Source organism: Musca vetustissima, unplaced genomic scaffold, assembly GCF_032173495.1.
Source record: "Musca vetustissima isolate MV318-11 ecotype Yass unplaced genomic scaffold, APGP_CSIRO_Mvet_v1 utg16045, whole genome shotgun sequence".
Classification (NCBI taxonomy): Eukaryota; Metazoa; Arthropoda; class Insecta; order Diptera; family Muscidae; genus Musca; species Musca vetustissima.
The window spans coordinates 117,055-131,881 of NW_026882574.1; the positions used below are offsets into that span (position 1 = coordinate 117,055).

Below are 14,827 nucleotides of genomic sequence, written 5' to 3' on the forward strand. Positions count from 1 at the left end.
TATGTTAAAGCCGAGTTAAATAAGGATTTTATTTAGTATTTTATATTACAAACCGACCTTGTAATATCCTTAAACAGCCATAAAGCAAAGGCCCGAGATTATAATGTGGATGATACTAAATCGTACATTTGGGAAGACAATATTTTATATATATATATATATATATATATATCTGATGCGTGTTTTGAAAATGTTGTGAATGATAAAAAAGTAATTTAATAGTTATTAAATGATATCAAATATTTTTTATCTCATATATATAAAAATTACGAGTTTGTTCGTGATCGCTAAACTTAAAAACTACTGCACCGATTTTTACCAAATTGTATATACAGCCTCTATGGGGCATGAAGAGTGTTTCTGTGTAGTTTGAAGTTCATCTGACAGATGGCGCAATATTTAGCATATACATAAAGTTTGGTCAAAATCGGTGTAGTAGTTCTTGAGTTACGATGAAAAACACAAAAAAACTAAATATTGCGCCACCCGTCGGACGAACTTCGAACTACGCAGACACACTCCTCACATCCCAAAGGTGCAGTAGTTTTTGAGTTTACACGTAATTTATATATATATATATATATATATATGTGTAGAGATTTGGGAAGTATATATATCTAAATTCGAATCCTACATGGAGATAATTGAGCATTAGATGCTCTAGGTGTCTAACTTCTATGTGCCTTTATCGTTCCTCAAATATATTTTTCATGATGTAAAAAATGTTTCCATTGAGTACGACTGCACCAATTTGACTCACATTTTCCTACGGTTATTTTTAATTGCTGTGGGAAGAGTTTTGCCAAAGAAAATGTTGAGAAAAACATAAAAAAGTCGGAGATTGAAGTAATCGAATGTTGTGTTACCTACACCTTTAGTAACTCGAGAACGTCTGCACCAACTTTAATGATTCCAAGGACGTATGAATCGTATGTGATCAAATTGGGAATAGTAATTACGCCATCCATACTAAATTATCTTTTGAGGTGAGAGTAATTAGATCAAAACTTGATCTTCTCCTGAAAATTGTTTGGTGGAGAAACCTAAATTGATGCAATTTTGATAAGGCAAAACAATGTTTGCCGGATCTGCTAGTATTATAATAAAAATAACAAAAATAAAACTACTATACTTAATTTAGCTGCATATAACGATTTTATAGTACAGAAAGTTAAATTTTTAGGGACTTTTGATATGGTAGGTATCTGAAATATGGTCCAACAACTAAATTACAACACCTATTACTGTATTCGCCCAAATTTGATGTAATATGGACGAAGACATGAAATTTTTCGTGGAATTTGGATGAATATAAACAATTTATAGGTCAAAAAATCGGATTTTCAAGACCCTTTGTATGGGAGGTATATCAAATCTTGGTCTGGTCTACCCAGTTTTTGGACCGTTGCTTTATAGACATGAGTAAATGTAAATTGCCAATTTTCATTGAATTTGGTTGAATATTAAAGATTTTATAGCCCAAAATAGTAAAATGTTCAAGACCCTTTGTATGGGAGGTATATGAAATCTTGGTCCGATTTACCCAGTTTTTGGTCAGTTGCTTTATAGGCCTAATTAAATGTAAATTGCCAATTTTCATTGAATTGTTTGAATATTAAAGATTTTATAGGCCAAAAAGGGTGACATTTTCAAGACCTATTATATGGGAGGTATACCAAATCTTAGTTCGACCTACCCAATTTTTTGTCAGTTGATCTTTAGGCCAAGCACATGTACCAAATTTCAGTAACTTACGATAACTCAATATTTATAAATCCTGATATTGGATTTATAAATATTGAAAATGTTTACCCTCTCTGGGGGAGGTACCAGAAGGAGTGAATCAATGGGTTTTACTTCAAACTTAATCTAGGCTTGGTAAAGGTAATAAGTTGAGCAAAGTTTGTTTAAATCGGACATTCCATTAGCCTGATATTGGATTTATAAGTATTGGAAATTTTGACTCTGTGTGGGGAGGTACCAGAAGGAGTGGACCAATGGGTCCCATCTTGTACAAAGTTTCGTTAAAATCGTATAGTCCGTTTCCATGTTATCTTTTTACTCAACACAAGGACCACTTATGTTAGTACATTTTGAAATGGTAACGATATTATTCAGTATTCCCAACATAAATGGTCCCTTGTCAATTTTACTGCTTCATGTGATGGCAAGGTGATATTGGGTATAAAATAATTTTTGGGAAATCACCTTTCTACTACCTGATATCCTTTCTACTACCTGATAACTCGCGACTTATTTTTCTCAAAATATTTGTTTTCACTGCGCATCCATTTATCTCGTCCAAATACTACATTTAAAATGATCTATTTTTTTTATTAAAGTACAACATTTATTTGATAATAAAAATTTATGCAATATAACAAATCATTAGATTTAATAAAAATTATGTACGGTTTACGGTGGATAGTGAGGGAGCATGTTGGTTTGTTGGCTCCATGCCATACCATCTTATTTATCCAGTCGAACAATGATACTTTCGGCAGGTCCAATCTGGAAGTCACTGAAATATATCTTTTCACTGCTGTCGTGCAACATCGCGACACCACTGTAGAAGTTCGATGACATGTCTAAGGTTAGTCGTTTTTGGCCAAAGTTCGAGATTGAAGCAAACGCATTGCGGCGAGGATATATTCTCTCGATGATTAGTATGTCGTCGTCACTTCGTCTAATTGCGGTGTTGGGCAAGACCGTTTCCGTCTTACAGATTGCATTTTTGTAGATCGAAGGGGAGCGATCACGTAGCTGAATCATGCGAGAGACAACCGGTAAATAATCGAAATTCGCTGCCGGTGCTTTGGGCAGCCATGGTAGGGTTTCACGATTTGTGAATTGCTGGGTAGAATTCTCAGGCCACTGCATGGTGGACAAATGATGTAGGTGTTTGGTCTCGTTGTGTTCATTGAGCTGATCTTTTGCGGCCTGCAGACCAATTTCATCGCCATAGAAAATATTTGGTGTTCCAGGTAGCATGAGTTGCATTAGGAGGGCAGTCAGTGTAAAATTAGAATTCAAACCATCGCGTGTCAGACGGGCTTGGTCCACACCGGCGATAGACCACTGAACCCATACTCCGGGATCAGCAGGAGCAATTTCAGAGGTAAGTACTCTATTGATGCGTTCTTCCAAACTTTGGGCGCCATTGAAAACATTCAAGTGTACATCCACAAGATCGACGTGTTTCAGGAGGTTGCTTCGTTGGGGTTCCTCGACTTTATGCAATACTTCTTCGTTTATAATGAGGACTCGACTTTCACCTAGGATATCCTTCCATTCTGCCATGTGGTAATCAATGTCTTCCAATTCTACAAAATTCTCCAGACCCTTTATATAGAAACCATCGACGCCGAATTTTATCCAATGCTGCAATGCTTGGGTAATTACATTCGTTGTGATCACTGGTCTAGGAGTGGTCGTTGTCACAACAACCTCTTCGGATATGTTCAATGCCGTGCTGGCCAAAACCTTCACCGCACTAGCCCCATCGGATTTTCCCAACTCTTTTAAAAAGGGATACAAGGGTAAGTCCAAAACAAGTGACATGTTGCGCAAATGTAGAGCCTGGCTCAGTTGTTGTACATCGTCTACTGCTCCCAAAACTTTGGAGACCTCTGTAAGGCTAGTTATATTCACGAAATCTTCAGGATAATGAGTTGAAGGAAATATTGAATTCAGACGTATTGCCGAAACTCCCAGTGACTTGAGGTAGTCACTGCGTTTGGCAATGCCGCGCAAATCTCCAATGCCATCGTTGTCGGAATCTTGAAAACTGGCAGGAAATATTTCATAAAAGACACTGCCACGGTACCACATTGTCCTAAAATGCAAATCAATCAGACAGTCAGTAACATGAGAAATTATAAATTTTAAATTCATACAGAGACTCACTTTGGATTACAGGTTTTTGGCAGAGTAACAATCATGGCCACCACCACGGCGCACATGGCCAGCAAACTGGACATGAAAACAAAAAACGTACATTTCCGTATAAGAGGCCAATTCCACGATACAAACGACGGTGTGTCTTTGCCAAGCGGTATGTTGCCATTGGGTCCATGACCATTTGAATCCTAAAATAACAGAATAAAAGAGATCAGGTGGTTGTAAATAATGCCAATGGAAGATTTTGAAGAGAAGAGTTGTGATTAACCATATTTTGGGATTCCAAGATATTTTTTTAATTGAATTCGTTTGTCGTCCGACCTATCTTTCAGTTGTTTGGCTATTAAACTTGATGATGCTAATTGCAGCTTTCTTCAATAGTGGACTCGATAGAAACGTTAATCGAACGCAAATGCGGTAAATGTATGTATGTGTCTGCAGAACGAACGAACGAACGAGACGCGTCTTGTATAAATATAAACATTTCACACCTCTGAAAAGCTTTGGCTAAAGTTAGAGGAATTTTACAACAATGGAATTATCACCCTACAGTTGGTTTGGATAACTATTGTTAGGGTTGTGACTGCACTCAAGGCTGTAAAAACTTGTCAAAATTCATTTTGTAAAATAAATTTGACGAAAAACATGCAGGTGGTGTTTCTCATTACAGAGGCATTTTAATATTTAAAGCGCACCTAAGTGTCTATTGAATGAAAAACAGTAATGTACAGAAAATCAAAGGTCGGATTTCAAAACTATATTCTATAGAAGAATGAAACGTTTAACATTTCTTCGGTCCTGTTGCTATGATATCGTAAAATACCCTATTTGAAAATTTTGAGTGTTTAGAGAAACTTCGGATAATGTGGACTATGCGTCTAATGTGGACCACATCTTAGAAATTGTATAAAATATGACAATGCCGCCTTGATATATGTTTTCCTAATAGGTGAAAATAAACATCTAACATGATTTTGAATACATAATTTGAAAATTTAGTTAAGCTCTTATTGAAAACTGGGATTTCAACATTTTTTTTAGCACAAGAGTCAAACAATTTGTTTTCCTCAATTATAAAGAAGTTATCTGGTTCTTTATTTTCCACAACAAGTGTACGTCTAGCTGTAATGACAATTGGTGATTTTTTACTTTTATTTACTTTTTAAGCCGAAAATTATCGGGTAATGTGGACGGCCCACTATAAAGAACGGTATAGTTTCATGGGGACTAGTTCGAAAAAATGGGCCCATATTAAAAACATTTCTGCGAGAAGGTATTTTACCCTCTAAAAACTCGATATGCTCGATTATAGCCGCTTCGGTTAGATGGTGAAGCTAGGACCTTCAAAATACCGCAAATGGGGTGATACCCTTAAATGGGAGCTTTTCCTAAATATTAACCCGTATATTTTAGCTTTCATTGTTACCAAAAATTTAAATAATTATAAATTTATCACAAGCAATCCACAATCTGATTTTTAACTAACTTGTCCACATTACCCGCATATTCTGGACCACACTGCCCGCCATATTATTTATTTTGTAGTTTTTTTTACGTTATTGCATTAACTATATATATATATAACATATCTATTATATTGTGAAAACGATGTTTTCCTATTTTTTATCAAAAAATGAAAATGGTATTCCACGTTGCCCGTAGTTCCTCTAATGTCATATTGATGGTACAATAAAGAAGTTGGTCTCGTGCAATCATATGTTCAACAAAAATGCTATACCTTAATTGTCGAAAATATAATTTCTATTTGCTACTTAGATAAGTAGGAATAGTAAAATCTAGTAGATTCTTGCAGTACGGGAACAGACCATATATGGGGAACCTAGTAGAATATTTTAAGTTTTTACGAGCTGAGTAAAAAATTCAAAATTCAAAAATTGCATTACTCAGAATATAGTCTTGGTTCATTTAAACATCTAAAAGCATTATATAACCTCCTGCCCGGTGAAGAAATAGTAAAAGTTATTCAACTTGACGACCTGTAGTTTAATTACATTTTTTTGGCTATCGTATAGTTCTAGGCAAAAAAAAAAAAAAAACAAATTAATGCTCGTACATCCTGCTGCAGAAGGACGGTAGTTGAGGAAAAAAGACAAACTTCAAAATATACTTGCTTACGAATGCATTTATTGCCTGTTGTTCTTCATTGATGACCACCTGTGAGACCATGACATCGAACTTGTCCGGTAAATACAAATTAAAAAGTATAAAAGCAGGCCTAAAACAGTCTAAATTAATAATTATTCCCTTAAAACATTATACATGAAGTTTTCAATAAACAAATGGTATTGTTTTACCAGCGGAACCTGTTGACTCGTCGAAAAATAATTTATTCCATGTGATTAATCATCCGATTTGACTGATGACATGTAATCTCACAAATAACCTACACGAAGTTTTGAGTTACCAGCAAAAAATGCACGACGCCATAATTCAAAAATTCTATCTATGCAGAACTTTTCTATCTGTCCAAAAATCTTGTCCTCTAAACAATATTTTCATTTTAAACGTAACGAGTTCTATTAGCGTATATCGCCAATAGCTGTTATTGCATTTGGAAATGGTGTAACTGTTTTTTTTAACTTCCAAATGATTCCTCATTCGATTTGCCTGATGACATGTAATCCCACAAATTCTTGTTGCACATTGTGTTATTTATCTTCTACACAATATTTTCATTTTAAACGTATTAGACGCCAATGACTGTTATTGCATTTGGAAATGGTGTAACTGGTAATGTAAACACCATTATATAAATGCGCATCATCCAAAACGGTTTCAATATTTTGTAAACAAATATATTTCTGGACTCTTAAATAATTCGCCAAGTTTCTATAGATGTTTTAACTTTTTGCATCAATGCCATAATATTTACCTGTGCGGATGTGTTATTATTTTGCAAATGTTTGTAGGAGTGCTTATTGAAGAGGGTCGCTGAGGTCTCATCCGGTACACTCATACCAATGCCAGAGCTACTGCCAGATGATGAACTTGTCTCGACCTTGCCATCCTCGTTACACAAATTCGCCGAAGTATTGCTGTCGTTATCGTTGTCGATGCACGGCGTCAATGGGTGTGAGAATGTCATCGGTGTCGTCGAGCCATTGGTATTCGAGGACAGCAGTGGACAAATGGATGCCTCCTCCTCGGGCAGAAATGTGGACACCGACGGTGATTCTATCAATGTGCGTGGCAATTCCACGTCCAGTAATGCGGGGTCTGTAGAGATGCCCATTTTGTTCATATCACTATGGACTGGGCCAAAGGTTAACACACTGACTACCTTTTAATGTTTAGATTCTTGTTCTTTGTTCTGGTGTTATTTCGTTACTGCAACGTAAGACGGAAAAACATAACCACAATCGAACCAAATGAAAAAATTATGAAAATTCTCTACAATTTCAAAAGGAGGGAAATAGCGAGGCCGCAGTTCTTACTGCGAGTGGATATAAACTGATGAGCTCTGCAAATGAGAATTCGTTGAGCTCTCTGTGTGTTGGATTCGGTGTTCTGGAGGCAATGGGAACGATGTATTGCGAGGGGTGCCCGCTGTAAGAGGGTGGGTGCTGCTAGTGTTGGTTCGATGTGTTTATTTTTATCATCCGCAACAAACAAATAAATGAATTTCGTATTGAAATGCTTGTTTATGCGTTTTTTTTTTTTTTTGTTCGATTTTGTACTTTTGTGATTCGACTGCCTGCGATTCGATGGATGGTGACGATGGTGACTATTCTGCTCTTATTGAAACTGCAAACACCAACGAGTTGAACAAACAAATTAACGTTTCAATTGATTTCAATTAAATTGAAGTTCTCAAATTAATTTTCCACCGAATGTGGATATTTGTAGTTGGAAGAGTTTTCAGTGGTTCCAAATTGAATTTGGATGACAGCGAACAATCTATACGACTGAGAAGAATATTTGGAAATGGTAAGGTTTCGTATTTGTTGTTGGATATGAGAAGGAACGTGTGTGTCTGTGCTCGCTGTAGCCAAGGGACTACGGCGAATGCGCAATGAGAATTTTTGTTTGGATTCAGTATCCACTGTCAAGTGTAACATTTTTGTGATGAATATATGGAATCCGATTTTTATTTACGAAATGCTTGAAGGGTTGTATTTGCGATATAATACAAATTAGTGAAACCCTGTTAAGAATAATTAAATTGTCAGCTGAAGATTTTACAAATTTTTATATAAAACAGAAATTGTATTATTTTTTAATGTATGTTTCGAAAATATTAAAAACTAGCACTATTCTCTGGATCGAACTGGTCTTATTTTCATAATTGAAACTTTGTTATTGTCAAATAGGTGTAAACGTCGAAAACGTCATATACCTGTACAAAATGTAATAAATGTAGTAAACGTAATATATTTCAATATTATCACCATATACAGCTATTTCCATGAATATGTATTATTTTTCCATATATCTGACTATTCCTTACTAGAACTGATAAAAAATTTGAAACATTTGGTATGTTACCGTACTGCAAGAATCTACTATTTTTTACTACGATAACCATTTTTCCTTTATGATATCGAAATAAATTGTGAAAAATAGGAGATTGTTGCAGTACGGGAAAATATCAATTTTTGAGAAGAAAATTTTAAAATTTTTATATAGATTTAAGTAAAGCAAACACAATTTCCAAATTGATTTATGAAAATAGCAAAGTTTTGAGAGGGTTTCCGACGTTCCGACGATGTATTATACGTCGGAAATGCATGTCATTTACGCCACTGTTTCTGACGGACCATCTCTGTGATGCACTCACTATAGGCGCACTAGCAGGTTTCTGAGGCAACAAAAAACTTAACAATTTTACTTTTTTAAGTATTGGCTGGACAATAATAGAAAAAACACAAATGTTGTAAATTGTATTTTAGCAAATTTTAACAAAATATTTTTTTGATTTCTACTAATTCTGGCAATTTCTGCCTATTTTGGACCAATATTTTGCGTTTGTCTGTTTTTTGGACAACCGTAGGTATCTCCCAGGAGGAAAACGCAAGTTTCCCAAACTCGAAATGGAGAAAATATATCAGATAATATATTAAAACTCAACTTTTATAAAACGTTCTAAGAAGATCTAATGCCCATACGCAATGTAAACAAAAACTATTTAGAAAGTTTCAGTCGGTGTTGTCGACCTTGCTCTCAGCCTAATTCCAGCAATTAAAAATCATACAATGGTCATCCTCGCCCTTACAAACAAAACTAAAATAAAACCAGTAAGGATAGTTCAAAAGTCGGACGGGGCCGCCTATATGATACCCTTCACCACTTTGGGTACATACAAGAGATGCTCATATGGACAATATCCTTTAGATAGAAGAGACATATCATCTTTGGATGATCATTGAAATGGAATCTAACGAAATTAAAAAAAAAACTTAAAGATTTAAAAACTGCGTGATGTTGTAGGTGTTTGAACTAAATTAAAACAACCCATAAATATACAATCAGAAATCTATGAAAAATATAATTTTAATCATCGAGCAAAATATGTATAAAATCTAAATATAAATGGACGACTTTGATCAACCTTGGCATCCACCATTTGGTACTGCAACACTATGCGCTATCCAAAATTTATCTCGACACAAAATCCAATACACGTTATTCTAGGTTCGATTTCGTGCTTTGTGCACTAATTCGTCCTAAGCGGACAAACTTTAGTTATTTGGTACATCATTTTGATGAAATCGGATGAAAATATATATGGAATCTATATTTAAACCTGAAAAGTCTTCAATCTTCGGACTAAAGTATATATGTGAGCTATATCTAAATCTGAACCGATTTCAAACTTAACCAAATCATTCTAAATTCAATACACGCTACAAAATTTCGTGAATATAGAACAAACATAGACTACTCGGTGCGCTATCGGACGAAAATATATATGGAAGCTATATCTAAATCTGAAACGATTCAAACAAAACATCGCATACATCAATCTCGACCTAATTCAGTACTCTGTGCAAAATTTTGTTTCAATCGGACCAATATTGGGAGTTTTGTGCACCATTTAGCTCAAATCGGACGAAACTATATATATGGGAGCTATATCTAAATCTGAACCGATTCCAACAAAAAATCGCATAAATCAATCTGGACTTAATTCAGTACTCTGTGCAAAATGTTATTTCAATCGGACCAATATTGGGAGTTTGGTGCACCATTCACCTAAAATCGGACGAAACTATATATGGGAGATATATCTGAACACGAACCGATTTTCTCCAATTTCAATAGTGTTCGTCCTTGGGCTAAATAAGTGACATGTACCAAATTTCATCCAAATCGGATCATAAATGCGACCTGTACTTTGTTCACAAAAATAAATGGACGGACGAACGGACATGCGTAAATCGACTCAGAAAGTAATTCTATGCATATTCTCAGAAGGAATCATGGGTCTATCTCGATTCCTTTTGCCTGTTACAAACATGTTCACAAAGACATAATACCCTATACCACAGGGTATAAAAATTAAGGGTATAAAAATTAAAAAAAAATTATCAATATAGAAACACGTTTTGGTATATTCACCATATAACGATACCCTCAATTTTAGATAGTTGGAGATTTTTTTAATATGTCCATAAAACACACACAAAATAAGCAATTTCAGTTTTTTTTCTACAAGGTTAATGATTTGTTCGCCCTTTATCACAGAAACCATTCTCGTTGTAGACTTCTGTTTTTCTTTGCGTTAGCGCCATCTATATGTCATAAGGTGCACGAATGTTAACAACAGAATGTTGAATACATTACTAAAAGCTCAATAAGAACTAAATCGTGTAGAAGACGAATGCCAATGAAATGAATGAATAACTAAATAATAAAAATGCTCATCTTCATTTCAGAGAAATAAATATCTGCAGCTTCGATTCAAAAAATTACATATTGATTCTGTGTGACTTCATTTTCGAACGACAACCGCAAATCAGTTCTTCAGAGATCGTCTAAGCGATCGGTCGTTTCCTCCTGCCGTCTCATAAAATAGTGAGTTGAACCTAAGAAGATTCGTTACAAAAATAAATAATTTAATATTAACAAAGTATTGAGAATAAGCTTGAGTTTGAGTGCACACACACAAGCACGTACATATTTTTTTTTGTTTATTCATAAGGTTTCGATATTCAAGTTTATGAACTATAATTTTGGATGACCATAGAATGAATCCGGTTAATAAGCAACAACAACGACAAGACTCGTGTGAAACAATACGAAATCCCCACCCCCCACTAGTTGACTGTTGACTATTCAAGTTAAGGTTTGATTAAGTGTGGTTGTGCAGTTAATTGTGGTTTTGCCAATCCGTCAGCCGAGTCGAAATAGAAAAACCCGTTTTATTAACAAAAAAAAAGTGTTGTGTGTGTTTGTGATTTTTGAGGCAGTTTTTTTCTTTTGATGGGGGGCTTTTTGCAATTTTCAAGATCAGTATTTTTTGCAGTTCTTCGAATAGTAATTATCGAAAATAAATAAATATTTATTTTAGTAATTTATGCAATTACCATAATATGTACGACAAGATTTCGAAAAGTTTAAATAAAATTCATTAATTGGCATATGAAAAATAAAAAAAGAAAACAAATATTAAGTGACGCATTTTTCATTGCGGAAATAGTTTATGCGGATGATATGAAGAGCATAGTTAGTACCATGGAGATTTTACCGGTTTTTTTTTACAACTAAAATAAAACTAACCTGCGATTTCTGATTTCCTTCAGTCAGTCAGAAACGCATATCGATTATAACCAAAAACAGATATCGTTTTTTTTTTAAATATATACCCCCCGTAAGACGTTTTGTACACTAGAACTTTTACCGGGTTAACCTACTTTATGAGGATTTATTTGACATTATATGCAATGGAATTGAAAATTTAAAACTACTGGATTAATGAAATCCCGTGCAAAGTAAATGTACTGCAAGAACATTGATTTCAAACAGTGTACAGTACAGACCCTCTGGGTAATGATCAGGGCAGCGGTGTATAATTTATAGTTAACCGAATATAAATACTTTTATTTCTGAGATCACAAACTGAGCTGAAAATGCCGAAAATATATTAGGTCGCAGATATCTGTCTGTGAATTTGTTCAATAATATGAAGAACATATAATTTTGGTCAATCAATTTGTAACTCATAGAAATAACTATTCTAGACCCACAAATGCATTCATGATCAGTATACACAATTCCAAGTCGAGTCTGATTTTCAGCCGAAATAGATTTGTAGATCTGGGTTTATAGGGATTTTAAGTACACATGAATTAACAAATAAATTGGATTTTTTATCCCAAGTCGGAGTAATTTTATTTAGATCCTAGCAAAAGTTTCTAACTATGTATATTTTTATATAAACAAGCCAACACTGTCGTTTCATTTTTTGAAAAACTAGACTTTTTGGTCCAATTATGACACAAAAATTGGAGCACGAACTAAAAAAAGTTACCAGCTGTCAATAAATATTGTCTAACTTATTAAAAATAATAACTGAAAGCTTATGATGGTGGAAGAAAGACCTTAGCTGGGGGTTCGAATTATTAGATAAGGTTTATGTTTAAATCAGGTTTTAAGTTTTTTTTTTTTTTGACTTGGGTTGGTTTTTCAAATAATACTCACTGCTTATCACGTGAACTACTCGAAATATTGATTTTCACTCTTCAACAATATTTTACCCCTTAAGAGGATCTACAAATTTTATTTTGTATTGTGTAATCAAACAAGACAGGAAAATTCTAAATTCCTGTTACTTTTTGAACAATTCTCGTATTGCTAACCAGAATTTCAAATAACTCTCCTTGTTACTTAACCAATATACCACATTATACACAGTTAATTGTTTTTATTTTAATTTTTTTTTTAATTTTTAATACGCAGATTTTATTAAACACGTGCTCCATTGTTATTTATTGAATTGTATGTGCATTTGTATACAAATATATTGTGAAAATGGTTTTTGTTAAGATCAGCTATAGTATTATAATATAAAATTAATAACTAAAGTGGTATTAAAATATACATTTAAAAACTTAAAAAACATTCTCAACTAAAAAATATAATAATCGATTTGACAAGTAAAGAGTCTGGGGTTTCCTGCATTTGTTTAAATTACCCATTTATACGAACAATTTCGCCATCGTCAATTTGATATAATTTTAAAAACTTCCTAATTAACAATTCCACGCAGTGGGAGAATTTTATCAAAAGACAAGTGTGAATGTAGTTTTTTAAGGTTGGTTACAATGTATGCATTTTTCAAAATTAATTGACAACGATGGATAACTTCTCAAATATTCGAATTGATTTTACATTCATAATAACTATTCTCTTGTGAGATTTATACAAATTTATTTGGAAACTACCTGTAAATATTATCAACACAGTAATTATTTATAAAAGCAATTAACAAATGAGTGTCTATATCGGAATTTTATTTACTTACTGCTTATGCCCGTGTGTGTTTATATATGACACAAAGAGAAATAAAAATATTCAAAAACTCACGTTTTAATATTAGGGTAACTGCAGTGTAATATATGAACATAGAATATGTTCTATTATATATAGTAAATATTTTTTCCTTTTACATATTTCATACAAATGTAAAATATCCGGTACCAATGTCTAATGTCCAGTATAATTGGGATGTTCTGTGCTCACTTAGCTTAAATATTAATATAATCTTTTTAAATTTATAATATATTTTCTGAATAATAAAGAATAGCTCCGTTATGCGTTCAACATTATAAAATGTAATACATATTAAAAAGGAATTTTAAAAACAACATAAATAAAGGAGTTAATCGATGAGTGTACTTTATTGACATTTTACAAGCTGTATTTAATTTCACCCAGTATTTTTTTTGCCTTCGTACTTTTGCCGTGCATAATAAAACTTTTGCACGTACAAGCTGTTTCGGCGATTTTATTTTTTTGAATTGATTCTATAAACCATTCAATGGCGATGCCTTCGTTCTGAAAAAAAAATATTTATTTAAAAATAAATTGTTTCTCAAAAGACTGTTCACGTTTCCATACATATATTATATAATCGATATCAGTAAATATTTTTGGTGAAATTTCTTTTATCTCTATATATATTTTTCTGTATATTAAAAATGAAAATAATAAACTTTCGCTGCTAAAAATAAAAAAAATCAAAATGTATCATAATCTTATAATTAATATATAAGACATGCGCATAATATGGAGAACTCGAGAGTAACTTCATTAGCATTTGTCTCAATTTTTTATTATAATCGCATTGAAGCCGCATACAATTTCCATAACATCTTGTAGATCGATGCATTTTATTTATAAAAAGTCATAATTCTTAAGTTGTCAGTAATCTTAATAATGAGACGCGCCTTTTAGTAAAAAAAAAACATACACCCACACACATCGAAGCGTATTTTACAATTGTTGTTGCTTTTTTTTTTCAAAAATTTCACTCCGTAGACATTTACCGTTCATTTCAGAACTTTCAATATATTATATTATACGAAAAATATGTGTTTTCAATTTCTACTTTACTAATTTAAAAAGTTTTGCCAGAAACACAAACTAAATTATCAATTTTTTAAAAAGAAATATTTTTGTTTATATTTTTGGGGATTTTTCCAAAATCATATTTTATAAAATAGGTCAAACTGAAGATTGCACGTTTAAATTATTTGTTCCCTTTTTCGTTTCGGCTTATCAAATATTTGAAATTGGGACAAATGTTCCAAAATAGAATATTATATGTGTGTATATAAAACGACAAATTCTGTTAAAATATGAGACAAATATGTATGTATATAAAATTACCTAAAAGAAAAAAATAAAAATAATAAAATAAAACGAAGCAAAAAGTGTTGATCACATAAATACTTCTATAATCGTA

General features: G+C 33.0%; 1 protein-coding gene across 1 annotated transcript; it reads right to left on the bottom strand.

Moving 5' to 3' along the window:
• Positions 1–2,469: 2,469 nt before the first annotated feature.
• Positions 2,470–7,173, bottom strand: LOC133329058 (amino acid transporter heavy chain SLC3A1-like). The gene is made up of 3 exons (XM_061537555.1): positions 6,794–7,173; positions 3,907–4,088; positions 2,470–3,835 (listed from the first exon to the last, which is right to left on the bottom strand). The coding sequence occupies exons 1-3, from the start codon at positions 7,160–7,162 to the stop codon at positions 2,470–2,472; spliced, it is 1,917 nt and encodes a 638-aa protein (XP_061393539.1). The 5' UTR covers positions 7,163–7,173.
• Positions 7,174–14,827: the final 7,654 nt, after the last annotated feature.